We start from the raw sequence: 15,810 nt of genomic DNA on the forward strand, positions 1-15,810 counted from the left end.
AAGCATAAGGGCCGTGGGACATGCAGAGAATATGAACATGGGAGGCCAAAAGATGTTGCTGTGGAGCTAAGGCAGCTGCAAGTTGCATAATACTAGCATACAAAGCTTCATTAGTTCTGGTGAAATATATACACGAAATATATGTACAGGTGTTAAAAAGAGACTAAAGAATTCTGTATTTTGTTGGAAAAGTTTTGTATTGAGCTGCTGGTACTTACGCTGTGTTTTGATTTAGTCTAAGCTTGTTGCTCCAGAACACCTTGTCCGATGTGTCAGTCTCTTGGTTGGTGTTCTTGGCTGCTATTGCTACACTGATGTATTTACAGAAGAGGATGCATGTAAATCAGAGTTGTTCCAGAAAGCTAAGGTAAGCAGCAGTGTGTTTGGGAGCAACTTAAAGTAAAATAAACCGTTAAATATGAAATCTTTTTAAAGTTCTGTTCATATCAACAAGCTTTGATATTTTCCCTCATTTCTGCTTTAAAAAAAAAAAGCATTTAAGAAAAGTTTAGATTTGTTACTGATGCTGAAAACGAGCTGTCAACAAACTGTTAGTATACCAATATCGATTTTGTGGACAAAGGACTATTTAGTATAAAAATATTTTAATTTATAGGTCTTTTATGCAGGGATATTTTTAAGATCACTTGATAGTTTGCATCAATATGAAGACAGCTATTATTATTGTTTTTCTTATTATCTGAGGTGGTTTCTCAAATTAGAAAATCCAAAACTATTCATTATGAAGAGGTTTTTTTTTTTTGTGTTTTGTATCAGTGTTTCAGGCAGGTTTGTGCCATCTTTTTGTCATTTCTGCAGCAGAATGAGTAAAACAGAGTTAAAATGAAAAGGGCAAAAATGTTCCCATACTCAGCTGATGCAGGCTTTAAGTATCAAAGCTGTATGAATGATACATGAGAATCACGAGTCACGTCCTTTGTGTCTTTATGTATGTGCTGTGTATCTGCCAACAAATAAAGGAATTTAACTAATGTTTTTTAACTGTTGTATTTTTATTAGTCCCTCATTCATTACGTTGGAGAAAGTGTTTCTAACTCAGCCAGAAAGCTAAATGAAGATGCCCAGATCAGCTCTCTGAGAACTTTGATAATGCAGTGTACAAGGTGTTTATGCAATTGTACCAAGGTAAATCATAAACTGATGTGAGCTTCTTTTTTAAAAGTGAGATCACAGTGTTGGGTATCACAAGTATGGTACTTGAAGTAACAGAATTAGCCAACTGATGCATCTTATTCTCTTACAGAACAGTGCTAATAAGGTGGTGTCTAATTTATTCCTGCGTTTGTTAACATCAAAATTTATCAATGATCTTCTAGATATTTGCAAAAATCTGGTAAGTACATTCTCTATGTTTTTAAATGTGTACTTTTCTATAAGAGGAATACCTTTTGCGGTGTAGTAATTTGGAGGCAAAGCAAATGAGATACTAAATGAAAAAATAAACTAAAATACATTGAGTTCTATGGAGATTTCTAACTGGAAACATTTTTATTTAGTATTTGTGTACTTTAAACATGGGCATAGGGGAGAAATGAGAACAAATGGATAATATTTGATCAAGATTAGCATGCCAGTTCACATTAAAAACGTGTTATTTTTGGATTTTTTTAATGCTTTATTAGTGTAAGGTACACAGATTTTCTGCTGTAGAAAGAATTTCTGTAACACATGACATTTAACCTTAATGCAAATTCAAATTTTAAAAGTTTCTTATTACTTTATAGTTTGATGTATTTATGTGCCTTAAAAACACTGTAAAGGTGTTTTTTAAAAGATATTTCTATTTTAACAGCAGTGATAAAAGATAATATCTTTTAAGTTAAACTGTCTCTCACTGACAAAAGTGATAGGGTGGCACATCACTGCATTTAATACAACTCATGAAACTTCTGTTTTTGGCAGACCATACTGTAGTCAGTTTGAAGTAGGAAAAATGCTTGGTTTTTCAGGTGAGAGGTAGCTGAGAATATAACTTTCATCCAGTAGAGGAGGTAGTAATTACTGTAATAATTCCTCTGCTTTCCTTTCGTTTCCGTGTAAGTAAAGCTCCTGTGTATTCTGGAGGATTCTTTTTCAAATACTGAGTGTCACTGGCACCATCTAAAGCACAAAGACAAGCTTCTGTCTCAGAAAGCTTGTGTCCTAAAGAGAATAGTTCAAATCAAACAGCTTATGATGTAAGACAGATTTACCACAAAGGGTGAAATTCATCATTTCACTGTATCCCATTTTTCCTTCATTTGTTTGAATTAACTGTGAAATTGTACTATCTTTCATTACTTTATGCTGGTGTCATGTGATTAAAAGACAACTTTAAAATAATGTGTTGTTTGTGGCAGATGACATTTACTGGAAAACCAAGTGAATTAGGAGAAGTGGACCTAGTAGGGAATGACCCTGAGGAGAGTATAATGGAAGCAGATAACCAAGTATCTGATGTTCTATTTGATGATCATTCAGTGACTGACATCAGTGATACAAATGACTCTGAGCTGCAAAATGTAACAGGTAAGCTTTCTCTGCACCCCAAAAAGTTGGCAAGAACTGTAGGTAACTCCTCACCCCTACCCTTGTTTTAACAAGTTATTGCTTCCTTCAGTGACAGTAAGTTATCAAATTGTGCTACTTTAAGTCAGGTAGTGGTTGAACCAGGTATTTTCTAAACAGTGATTATTTTGTACTTCATTACTGTTTTAAAGATATTAATAAGGTATTGTAGGTCATCTGGAAAGGAGAAGTTCAGTTTATGTTTTGATTAGCAGTAAGTTACAGGAAGCTGGTTAACTTGCCCAGCGTCAGACAGACGTTTTGAAAAAGAAGAGAAAGTGCTACCTCTCTGTGTCATTAGATTGTGCTTCATTCTCTTATAAAGTAGTCCTGTTTCACTTCTCTCCTTTTCCTGATCAGTAATTCTTGTCAGGATCAGTTTTCTTGCACTTCTGGACCTGTACCAGGAGGAAGGTGAATCTGTGTGTCCTCGGAGCAGGTGTTCATTGCAGTTAAGACCTACTGATGTTCTCTTCTATTTTAATTTCTTATTAAAATTATACATATCTTAGTTTCTTAGAACTATGTTTTCTGTTTTATTATTGAAGAAGGAAATCATAGTGTTACATTACTACCACAAAGAACTGGTCTGTTTTTCATATCTTCTCCAGACATTCAGTAAATAGTTCTAAAGCTTGGGTTTGCAGAAAGTTTGAACTCTGCGTTTTCTACAAAAAATGACATTTGTAGCTATTTGTTTTAGGTTATGATTTAGTTTTGGATGCAGACATTAATATTGTGGTGGTTGTCATAGGTTCAGTTTTGAGTCTGTGGTTTAAAATATATCCTAAATAATGGCTAACAACACAGTACACAGCTACAGATGGTTCTGCTGTGTTCATTGTAGTGTTGATGGGAAAATCACTCCATGTATGGTCACATAAAACTGAAAGCCTCTGATTTGGGGTGGAGCTTAGAGATAGGAAACATTCTAGAAGCTAGTTACTGATGCTGCCACTTGCTCAATAACAAAGAAAGCTTAAGGGTTGCTTTGTATTCTGCGTATCTGTAGGACTTTAATTAAATCAGTTTTGTAAAGATATACAATTTTATTAAAATTTTTATTAACCTTGGAGAGGCATTTCTTACATGCATGTCTCATTTTCAGGTGCCGTGAGCCCATTAGCTGAAGAACAGTTGACAAAGCAGGATTTACTTCACCTGGAAATTCTGAGATTCTTATGCATTTGTGCAACTACTGTCCAGATTCAGACAGTGAGCTTCCGAGCCTCTGATATACGAAGGAAGCTGTTAATGCTCACTGATGGCAGCATCTTTGATAGTGCTAAGCCACTGCATCTGCACATGGTGAGTGTGAGACTTCTGTTCTTGTACTGTTTTTTAAATTTTATATTCTTGTTGACCTTTCTCTTGTCATTAGTTCTCTGAAGAGACATTAAAATGTCATCTTCTGATGTTTTAAAGTGTGCTGGCATGGGGATAAGAGCAGTTAGAATTTGTTGTAAGCTAGAAAATTAAAAGCTGATAACTATAAACGACTTGCTTTTATCATTAATTACTTGATAATAGATAATGATGATCAGATTCTAGCATGCAAGAGCTGACATTACATTTCTTTACTCCCTGTTATTGTGTAAGAGTTAACTAAGTGTCTATTAGTTTTTCCTTTTATCTACTTGTTTTCTTTTTTCTTTTTTCTTCCCCAGTACTTGTTGCTCTTGAAGGAGCTTCCTGTGGAAGAAAACCTCCTGCCTGTAGATGAAGTTCTTAAGCTTCTTACACCTCTTTCGTAAGAGAGAAACTGTTTAGCATGCATTAGAGTTTTTTTAGTTCAAAAGCTGGAGGATTTGGAGGCTGTTTATTGCTTCAAGTTCTTTTTTCTTCTTGCTTCCACAGTGATGTATGTTCTTTGTACCGCCGAGATCAAGATGTTTGCAGAGTAATTCTAAATAATTTGCTATCTGTAGCAGTAAGTTTGCCCCAGTCCAGTGCACATACTGAGGAGATAAGGAATGCACAAGGGCAGTTTTTAACAGTTGTTGGAGCCTTTTGGTATGTTTTATCTATTTAATGTAGAAGTCTATTGGGCATAACATTTCTGTAGTGTTGTTGTGTATCGTGCTATTGGTATCCTATGAATCCACATGCATTTCCTTTAACTAGCATTTAACTTTTCTTAATTTCTACATAGTTTATATTTAAAAGTCTTGTAGACCTTAGGACAGTTGTATTTAACAAAGATTGTGCTCTGAATTCAGAGTCATTAAAGTTGAAGAAGCTAAGATCACCTAGTCCAACCGTCAACCCATCACCATCATGCCCACTGAACCATGTCCCTAAGTACCACATCTAAATTGGATGAATAGCTGCAACAAGTGATACCTTTAACATCGTAAATGAGTATGTTTTGTAATTGTAGATTACTAATAAAATCATCAACTCCTGCCTAACACAACTACTGAGCGCAAAGTAGTGAACTACATGCAGCGGAAAGAAACTTGTTAGACTTTTCTCAAAATCACTGGCAACTTTTTCATTTATTCAAATGTTTCCCATTTTAGGAAGTTAGCTCAAGGAAAGAGATGCACAGCACCAGTAAGAGTGGCACTTTTAAACTGCATGAAAGCCCTGCATGAGGTAATCCCAGCTTTTCAGAAATATATTAGCATATAAAGTATTTACTTAAGATGTATTTGAAAACAATATCTAGAGATTTTTTTGCATTTATGAGTGTATATTTCGTTGTAAGTCTTCCATATATTTTAAGTATTCTATATATTTTCCTCAGGCTGATCCTTATTCGAAGTGGGCTATCCTGAATGTAAAAAATGAAGACCTTCCTGTGAGTGAGGTTTTCCCACATTTTCTTGCAGATAGTCACCATCAAGTTTGTATTCTTGCTGCAAAGTCAATTACCAGGTGATAATGTAGATTTTTTTTTCTTTTTTTCCTTCTGGTTTCTAACAGTGAATTTCACTTATCTGGGCCTTACTTCTACTACTGTATAGCTGCTGTTTTCAGTAGTTCTGGGGCTTTGATGTTGAGGGAATTTAGAAGCTCACCAAGTTACTTTGTTACGGTGTTCAAACATTGCTCCCTGTGTATGTATATGTATTGGTGCATATGTATAAAAACCTGTATATAGTTGTAGATTTTGCACTGGATTTATTATGCAGAACTCAAACATGAAATAGTTTATAAATAGAGTTAGTACATTCTTTAGCATAAATGCTTCAAAGGATCTTGTATTTTGAATACAGTGTACAGCTTTTTCTCCATATCACAAAAATAATGGAAGTAGTATAGAGGAATGTTCAGAAGTAACAAACACTTTAGACACATCTGTTCACTGTACAAGTTGGAACACCTATGTCCCAGAAGAGTTAAACTGCAGAAGGTATTACAAAACTACAGAAATTGAACAAAATTAAATTTGTCTATCTTTTCCATTTTTTTTTTTTTGAGGGCATCAAGTAGAGCTAATGCAGTCAAGATTCAAAGAAAATAGTGTTTACATCTTTGTGCAACATTCAGCCTTCCCAAATGTTATTGAGCTACATTCATATGTCTGGATACCAGAAGCTTACAGGGGTTCAAAAATTCATGAGAGAAGAATTAATTGAGGGATACTGGATATAGTCAACAACCTCTATCTCATGATCTGCATAGATCCCCTGTGGTCTAATATTACAATATATTCAATGGAATTATTATACGTATTACATACTTGCCTTGTAGTCTTTCTTAGGTATCTGTTGTTTGTTTAGAAACAACTGGAATTCGGTTTTGGCCGAATCCGCTGTTGTGTTGCGGTTTTTGTTGCAAATAGAAATGAGAATTTAAGAATTATTTGAGAATCAATTTGTATCTATACATCTATTTAATCTGTAAATGTATTCCCAGCATACTTCATGATGTAGAGTGTTCCATTGTGGCAGGCAATTGAAGTTTGGATTTCTTTACTGGCAGACTAGGGAACTTGGTTTTCAAGCTATTCACCACCATTTAGGTTCAATAGATGTTCTCTGTTACTGATAATGTTTGAGGAACAAAATGGAAGGACTGTTGTATAAGAAAGTTAAGAAAAATATTACAGCACTCAGAAAAGCAGAATCTAATTATTTGCTATGCATTATATGCAGTAATTCTCTAAACTAAATGTTATGCTAGTAATTTTTCTTTCTTTATTTTTTTTTTAAGCTTGTTTCAAGATGTGAAACAGAGAGATTCTTCCGGATTGTCAAAACCTCTTCCCTTGGAGCTCCAACAAAAGGCTTTTGAGAATGTGTATCTCAGAGCTCAGGAAGGAATGGGAAATCTGGTAACAAGACCTAGTTGTTAGTTTTGCCAAATTTTCAGGTTATGAATTAGCTAATTTCTGCAATAAGTGTGTTCAGTTCTCTGAGAATATTAATTCTTTCAGATTTTTGGTAATCTGAAGTGCTGAAATGGTGGTAGATAAGAAATTGTTTATACATACAGGCAGTCACTGTTTAGCCCACATGAAAAGTTTCTAGACTCTTTCACTATATGTTCAAAACTGTAATACTATTTGTTGTTGCTGTTTTCACTACTGTAACACTTAAGAATCAAACAAAAAAGGGATCTGTAATATTCTAGACAACACAAATAGTGAATAGGAGGCAAATTAAATTCAAATTATGTATTTATGTACTATAAAAAAACTGTAAATTTCATTAAGACCATGTTTCCAGTGGTACTAGAACAGTGATTTCCGTAAAAAGATTTGATTAAAAAAAAATAGAATATTCAGAAGAAAATTCTACTGTTGAAACTCTAAATACAGTGGTGTTTGTTACTGTGGAACTCCTTTGACTATTTTTATTATTACTGTCTTTCACTTTCCTCTCTCCCTTGTTATCATGCCAAACTGTCTATTTTTGGGGGGGCTGTTGCTCTGTCACCTTTCTGCATGCTATCCCTTTATTGTGCTTTCTCTGTTGGCTTGACTTGCTGTCCTGTATCTTGGACCTGGTGCTGAGGCCTCATCCCTCTTGTTATCTCGTTCTGCCAGCTCTCTAGCTCCAGCTTGACGTTGTTTCATCTGATTTATCTGTTTCCTTAACTCCCTGCTCTGTCACCTCAGCTTGTTGTCATCTCTCATTAACTCCTGTTCTTTGCTTGCTGTTTCATGTTTCTTTTCTTTAGTGTTTGTCACTTGTCAACACCGTGCATTAGGGGTGAAGAACTGTGAATATCAACAGTTCCAGCATGCATCAGTTGTTTGTGTTTTTCTCACATGGTATTATACATTGCATTTTTAGGGAAATGATAAAAAAAAAAACCAAGGAAAGTTCTGCTGCAATGTCTGTTTGGAGGCAGTAAATTTTGCAGATGAGCAAAAGTATATTTGATATTTGCTTCAGTCATTTCAGGCAGTATGTTGCCTTATTTTGAACTGCTGATGCTTAAATATGAACAGGAATATATGAGGTACAAGCATGCATGCTGAGATGCTGGAAACAGGAACTCCTGGTTTAGAAGTGCAGTAGGCAGCTGGGGAAGCAATTCTTAAGCTACCAAGGCAAGATTTTCAGAAGTGTTTATATCAATGCCCTTATAAAGTTCTACATTCTCATTTATTGATTAGAAGATTTCTTGAACATAACTTTTGTGATTTCTTCATTATTTCTTGTTTGAAGTTCAGTGATGATGCAAGTCCTGAAGATCTTTTGGATAAACAATGTAATAGAAAAGCAGTTTTGCTGATGCTTATAACCATGGTTCTATGCTGCAGTCCTGTATGTGAAAAGCAAGCTTTGTTTGCTATTTGCCAGTCTGTGAAAGAGAATGGATTAGAACCTCACCTTGTGAAAAAGGCAAGTAAAAAATACAACTTTATTTAGGTTGTAAATTAAGCAAAGCAGTACTGCAGTGGTACAAAATTCTTTTGTTAGTATTAAAAGTTGTTAAATTTTCTATTGCAGTGTGTGACTAATGTGAGACTTAAAAATCTGAATGTTTGTAATTATATCTAATTATATCTAAGGGTAGTGAACTACCTTAAAAGTACAGATCTGAAATACAAGTAGATTCTTGTACATTAAAGATTGTAGCACTCATTTAAGCAATCTTTCTACGTAGTGAAAGTGAGTTTTCCAAAATGGAAAATATGTAAAGAAAATACAATTGCTGTCACAGAGGTGTACTGAAATTGTCAGTATTTCTACTGCAGTTTGCCACTCTGGTTGTTGTTTTGTGTGTCTGTTCTCACCTTTTTATCCCATCTTTCTACTCATTACCTCTTCTGTGTGCAATCTTTATCCAGCAAAAAGTACATTGGTTTGTCCTTTTTTTTTGTTTTCTTGCATAATAACTCTCATGGTGTAGATGTAGTTCCTTAGTTCCTGATTGCCTCCTTCAGAGATACAGTAATAAAAACTAAGTGGAAATAGCCTGTGCTATGTAGCAACTGTGTTGCACAAATAAGCATTCAGAAGCAGAGGGAAAGACATGGGGGTGTAGAGCTTCCAGAATGCCATAGTATCATGTTCTCTGCATTCTACTTTATAATCTTATTTAATGCACAGGTTTTGAAGAAGGTGTCTGATATTTTTGGCTATAAGAGTATAGAAGACTTTATGACATCGCACTTAGACTATTTGGTGGTGGAGTGGCTGAAAATAAAGGACAGTGGATATAGCCTGTCTGCCTTTCCTTATGTTCTTCTGAACTATACTTGTCTTGAGGAATTTTACAGGTAAATTTTCAATACTAAAGCAATTTATCTAGATTATGGCAGAGGATTTTGTATTTCTGAATGTAGTTACATCAAGATTTTGTTGTATGAAAATGTACTGACAGCTTGTATTCCAAGTATACTGCATAGTTTTGCTGCAAAGATTTTTTGTATAGCAATAGCAAGATACTGCAAGTTTAGTTATTGGGGAATCCAGTAGAAGAATGGTAGTTGCTATATTGTGCTTGAGGTTTTTTCAAAGATGTAATTTGAAGAGATTTTGAAAATGTATTTGCTGCATGTAGGTCTTGTTATAAAGTTTTGGTTCCACACCTGGTGATTAGAAGTCAGTTTGAAGATGTGAAATCACTTGGTAGCAAGATTGGAAAAGACTGGAGGCAAATTCTGGCAGACTGTTTTCCCAAGATACTTGTGAATATCCTCCCACATTTTGCCTATCAAAGCCATGGACAGAGGGAAGTGGCAGAGCAAAGAGAGACAGCTTCCAAAGTCTACGATGTGCTTAAGGATGAAAACTGCTTAGGGAAACAGGTATCTGTTTTGAATGCGTAAATTGAGTTGTGTGACTTTTAACAGACCTGAAATAAACTTTTATACATTCTGTAAAAATGTTAAAGTTTAAAGGTACAGAATTATTGCTGTGATAAAAGCAAACAAGCCAAATTTGTATCCAAATTTTTCAAGTAGTATCTTTCTGTGGGCTTGAAGTATGTGTGTGTGTGTATATATATATATGTATATATATATATATATATATGTATATATATTTAATATAATTAAAAACTAAACAACCCTGAGTTCTCCTGTTATGCATCTCTTTGCCTATATCATATTTTCCTCTTAAAATATTTTAATACTTTACGAAGATCCTCCTTCTTCCTCAGTGGCAGGCTCTGTATTCAGAGTCAGTAGTAAAATTAAAGGTTTGGTTTTTTTTTCCCCAACAAAATGTTGGCCAGAGAGGTTGTGTGTGGAGTCTCCTTTTATGGAGATCTTGAAGACCTGCAATGCCTACATGTGTGATCTATTGTAGGGTGCCTTTTTTAGCAGGTAGTTGGAATCTATGCTCTCTTGCAATCTCTTCCAACTCTTGCAGTTCTGTGGTTCTGTAGAATCCAGCAGGGATGCTAATTGTTCTACTTGTGACTGTCATAGGTAAGACCTGTCCAGTTGTTTCTGAATAAGTTGTTTTTCATCTCTAGCAAATCGACAATTTATCTCATAATAACTTATCAGAGATTGTGGTTGAACTGCTGATGACCTTACATGAATCACCTAACACTAAGGCAGAGGAGGGATCTCATCTACGTAAATATATTAGGTACGTATTAGTAGATTTTCAGAATGCTGTGTATTTCTATAACATCATGCATTAAAATATACCCTTCATGCATTTTGTGTTCAAGAAACATTTAGTTATTGCACTGAAGGACATGATTTGGAGAGAAAATAAAGATGACAGATGGATGATTGAACTGGATGCTCTTGGAGGTCTTTTCCGAGCTTGGTGATTCTTTGATAACGCTGAAATTGAGAATTAAAGGACATCATTTTCAGTTGTAATGATACATTGTATGCATAATTTCAAAATAGTTATTGCCCAGCAGCAGAAAGGAAAACTTACATTTAATATATGAGTTAATTGAAAGAATGAATAAGCAGGCAAGAGTATTTCATTGTATGTTGATGAACTCTGGACTAAGGCAATGCCTGTATAGGACAGTTCAAACTTAGACCCTGTGGAATGTTATTCTTTGTAAAAATAAATCAAGTTTCAGTGTCCTTATAAAGGTCTGTAAATATTTAGGAGCCAGTGAGAAATGAAAGCAAACCTTTTCATTACCAAATGTCAAAAATATCTTCATTTTTATGAGCCCTTAGTTCTTTGGGTTTTATGTTTTTGGTTTTTTTCAATTTTGAGGTGAAGGTGTTCTACTCTTACAGAAGATTCCTGGTTACTTTTTTTTCAAGCAAATTGTTCCCAGAACTGACAAATGCAGAAGCTTTACCTTATGATTTGCAAGTAGATTTTCCTATGAAGTACCACAGATGAGACTAATGATTGGTTTCCTGGCAGTATGGTCTTTCAAAAAATAAGAAAAGAGCACTGCAAAAAATGGCATCTAGAAAGCTTCCATACAGGGGCAACAGACAGCTCAAAACAAGAAGTGTGTCACTCTGCTTGATGTTTTTGGAGCTTCTGACTTACTGAAAGCAGAAAAGACCTTCTAGGAATTACCCATCTATTTAATTTTCATTTTATTTTATTTGACTCATGGAGTTTGATTCTTAGAGGGAAAAAAAACCCAAATGCCTCTTTTTTACTCACTCAGGGAACTGGATCCTGCTCCTAATCCTCCTCATTTTCCTTCATATGTGATTAAGGCAACTTTGGACCACATTAGCAACTGTCATAAAAGCAAATTAAAAAGTCTTGTTGCAGTTCTTTCTAAAAGCCCTGTAAGTATGTCATGATGACTTCTTTTTCCTTTACAATATAATATTATTCTTCTGGGTACTTTTTTAGATTAACTAGACAACTTCATCATGTGCATTTGAGTAAAAATCCAATTTTAGAAACTGTGCTTAGTTTCCTTCTGAAAAGGAAACGGCCCTGAGCACAAGGACTGTAACCATACTGAAAATCCAGGGTTGGAGTAGAATTGCACTGTGAAATACATATACAGTAATGAATAACTAGAGTTGTTTTGAAGGTTGGGGAAATGTGTGCATACCAGACAGAATTTAGCAGCAAATTATTTTTTTATATCTATCTGAAGAACATTCTAAAGTATTATTTTTGGACAGTTGTATCTAATTATTATCTACAATTAAATATTTTAATTAGCTTCCCTTAATGATAGCATAACGTATTTTAGTCAAATTTTTAGACATTTCAATGATTGTTTATTGTTAATAGTACATAGGAAGGTATATAAAAATTACACATCCTTTGCAATAAATCTTCCTGTCTTCTAGCATAATTCCTCAGAAATGTATCTTTTCAAAGATTATACTGTTTTACTGCATATGTTGTAAAGAGCTCAACTTACTTTGCCAATCCATAAACAATAAGAGAAATTAGAGATAAAAGAAAAAGAGAAAAGAAAATAAGAGAAAGGAAACCAACTTTCTGGAGTGTGTTTGTCTAAAACTTATGAGCATAGAACTTAGTACTGCTGGCCAGTGGAATTAGCTTTGTGTGTGTGTGTGTATATATATCCCTATCACTTAAAATTTTATAGCAAGAAAAAACTATTGGCGTTATAAATTATCCTTTTACTCATTGTTCTATTTGTTTCTAGGATTCGTTCCAGAAAATTCTGCTTGCTCTCTGTAAGCATGCATCAGATACAAACAATATATACAAGAAGCACAGAGCTCTTATGATTTATCATTTCTTTGTTAGTCTGTTACTTAAAGAAATAAAAGATGGTTTAGGAGGAGCATGGGCTTTTGTCCTCCGAGATGTGATTTATACCCTGATTCACCACATCAGCACCAGGTAATCATGCTATGTTTGTTGTATCTATACTCTCTTGTTCTTGCAACCTTTCATATCCATATTGCTCTTAATGTTTGTTGATTTATAGAAATAATTTAAATTTCCTGATCACATACTGCTTTTCTTTGACAATTTTAGAATTTAAGATTAAAACTCTTACTAAAATGGGGAGTGCTTTTTGTTATACTTGTATTTAATGTTCATTGTACTGCAGAATTCCCAAACTATAATAGGCTATCATTCTGTAGAAATCAAAGCTGTTAGGAGATTCTGGAGATGAGGAGAGGAGTGTTTGGGAATTTAAAGGACATAATAAAAAAAATTAAAATTCTGGAGTTAAGTGCAAAGTAAGCACATTTAATGTGTTTTTTTCTGAATTTGTAAAGGATATTGACATTTATATTCTTGGTAGTAAGTGGCAAGATGAGTGAATGTCAGCATGTGTTATTTTAGCTTGTCTTCAAAGAAAATCTGTTTTTCATCAGCCTTAAGATTTAAATTAAGATGCTTATTTTTCATGAGATATTTTCTAGATAATATCAAGCTACCCTTTGAAACTGAAGTCATTCTTGTAATTCTTTATTTTTTTTAAACTAATGGTTATGTGAAAGGGAGGAGGATACAGAGGGTATGTTTTCCACAATGTTCTGTTTCTGTCAAAATGATTCTGGCAAATAATTGAAAGCCTTTTTGATTATTTTGGTTTTTTTTCTTTTGATTATATATTTTCTGTGTGCATTTTACTCCATTTATGGAAGCGAGTCAGTCAGTTTCTGGATAGTTTCAGTTCCCACATGTCTGCTGAGCTAAATCATTAAGAGTTGGTTGAATTGAAACAGTTTAAGTTTAGAATCAGTTGATCCTACAAAGATTATTTGTATCATTCCTTTTCCTTTCTTCTTCTTCCCTATTGCATAATACGTTAATACTTGTGACACTGACAGTCTGTGTTTCTTTAAATTCACTTTTTGTTTCCTGTGGCAGACCTGTTGTCTTTAGAGATGTATCCATGCGCAGCTTTTCGCTCTGTTGTGATCTTCTTCAGCGGGTTTGCCACACAGCAGTTACATGTTGCAATGATGCTCTAGAGAGCCACCTTCATGTTATTGTAGGAACACTGATACCTCTTGCTGTGGACCAGCCTATGATTCAGCCACAGGTACATTTGAGTTGCAGTTGTTTGTATTTATCCCTTTTCCATTATCATGTAAGTTCTAGTTCAGTTTTTCTCTATGATTTTTGAGTATATAAAGCAATAACATCATGTTATTTGGTATGAACACTGCTTCTAATTTTTTAAACAAGTACATCTAGTATGTCTGTGATGGCAAATGCCATGTTCTGTATTTGTATTTTCTATGGCTTAAAGCAGGGATTGAGATATATTTGCATCATAGTTGCTGAAGTTATTTTTTCACTAGTTTGTTCAGCATTGTAAAGTTCTTTTTTTTTTTAGAGTTCTAAAGCTCTAATGTGTGCTCTGAATTTCTGGGTCAGTTTCAGACAAATATGAAAGAGGTTTAAAACCTTCAGGATAAATTTCAGAAAATGTGTTACCTTTGTAGGGGACAACAAATCAGTGGCACCACTAAAGAAAAGAGAGAGAAAAAGCAGTTGTAAGCTGATGGCAAGTTGGTTAATCACTACAAGCTTTGCTTTCCTTCTGGTGATAATTTGTATATGTGACCTGCTGGGGATGGATTCAGTTAGATTCAGAGACTTCTAATCTGTAGCTGACAGTAAGAAGAGAATATGCTTCTCTCACTTTAGTCCTCACACTTGCCTTCTGGCTTAATCTGGTCACATTGTACCCTGTGCACCTTCTTGATGGCCCTATGCTGACCCCTTAGTATTTCTAGTTCAACTGCAGGTCTATGCTAATCCATCTGAAAATAACCTTGCCATCTATTTCCCCACCTACCTATCACCACCAGATTTATAATATCTCTTTTCCAAAGAGTTTTACATGTACAGATGCAGGGGCAGCTTATATATAATACTTACATAACTTATATAAGCATGTATATATATAACTTCAGAAAAGCAGACTTTATATCCTAAATAAGAAATACAGCTCAAAATTGTTTTTGCCTTTTTGATTTCCATTTACTTTCTATGTTCAGGTTTTAGGCCTGTTGAAGTATCTGGTGATAGACAATAGGGATAATGAATATCTCTACCAAGCGATCCAACGCTTAGATCCTTTTCCTGAATATCCTGCTTTTAAAGAGCTACGAACAGCTCAACTGAAGATAAAATACAGTAAGGGACCATATTCTCTTTTAGAGGTAATTACATTTTAAATTGTATCTCATGACACAGTGGTTTTTCAGTACAAATTTTCAAAAGAAAAATAGTTTTCGAGTTATATGTATAGTTGAGAGATGTGAATTAGATGTGATTGTTTTATTTTTATTGCCTGTTTCAGAAATGGATGGAGACTGTAGGTCTTCATTCTTATCTTGCATGTATTATTTTTCATATTGTGGACTGCTGAAAGCATTCTTCGCTTAAACCTTTTATTTCTGTGTTACATGTACTTAGAACAAAATGTGGTTTTTCAGGAAATTAATCGCTTCCTCTCAGTGAGTGTCTGTGGTTCACTGCCCTTAACACGTCTTGAAGGACTGTATGATTTACGCAAACAATTGGAACAGTATAAGGATCAGATGAAGGACCTCCTGAAAATCTTTCAGGGTACAAATATCTGATAATGTGTTTTATTTCTTTTGTGTGTGGTTTTAGACGTGTAGCAATATAAGTATTGTAATTTGAAAGTGAATTATTTGTTTTAGTTTTTCTATGTTTAACAATGTAACTTTAATATGGTTTCACGTGTGAAATAGAGTTGCATAGATAATTGATGCAGAATCTGAAACACCTCTTGCAGAGTGTGTTATAAATATTAAATGAAGTGTTATATGATAAACAGGGTAAAATGCCCATCCAGCTCTTGGAGTGGGGTCACATATGATTGTGAATGACCAGGATAGTGTACAGTATAGATATATTGGCTGCTTAATGAGTTTTGTTGTATACAAATCTCCCTGCTCCT

General features: G+C 34.4%; 1 protein-coding gene across 1 annotated transcript in view; it reads left to right on the forward strand.

Moving 5' to 3' along the window:
- Positions 1-15,810, forward strand: part of ATM (ATM serine/threonine kinase) — a 60,426-nt gene that overhangs the window by 13,690 nt on the left and 30,926 nt on the right. Inside the window, exons 14-32 of the mRNA XM_065730059.1 lie at positions 236-367; positions 1,021-1,146; positions 1,265-1,354; positions 2,361-2,529; positions 3,677-3,876; positions 4,236-4,318; positions 4,426-4,581; positions 5,091-5,166; positions 5,318-5,448; positions 6,730-6,850; positions 8,193-8,369; positions 9,081-9,250; positions 9,535-9,781; positions 10,453-10,571; positions 11,584-11,710; positions 12,556-12,755; positions 13,740-13,914; positions 14,879-15,043; positions 15,320-15,452. Of these exons, the coding sequence (XP_065586131.1) occupies positions 236-367; positions 1,021-1,146; positions 1,265-1,354; positions 2,361-2,529; positions 3,677-3,876; positions 4,236-4,318; positions 4,426-4,581; positions 5,091-5,166; positions 5,318-5,448; positions 6,730-6,850; positions 8,193-8,369; positions 9,081-9,250; positions 9,535-9,781; positions 10,453-10,571; positions 11,584-11,710; positions 12,556-12,755; positions 13,740-13,914; positions 14,879-15,043; positions 15,320-15,452 (2,797 nt within the window). The remainder of the gene's footprint in view (positions 1-235; positions 368-1,020; positions 1,147-1,264; positions 1,355-2,360; positions 2,530-3,676; positions 3,877-4,235; positions 4,319-4,425; positions 4,582-5,090; positions 5,167-5,317; positions 5,449-6,729; positions 6,851-8,192; positions 8,370-9,080; positions 9,251-9,534; positions 9,782-10,452; positions 10,572-11,583; positions 11,711-12,555; positions 12,756-13,739; positions 13,915-14,878; positions 15,044-15,319; positions 15,453-15,810) is intronic.

The sequence above is a fragment of the Cyrtonyx montezumae genome, unplaced genomic scaffold (assembly GCF_038088225.1).
Source record: "Cyrtonyx montezumae isolate F1298 unplaced genomic scaffold, pur_monq_1.0 scaffold_12, whole genome shotgun sequence".
In the NCBI taxonomy this organism is placed as follows: Eukaryota; Metazoa; Chordata; class Aves; order Galliformes; family Odontophoridae; genus Cyrtonyx; species Cyrtonyx montezumae.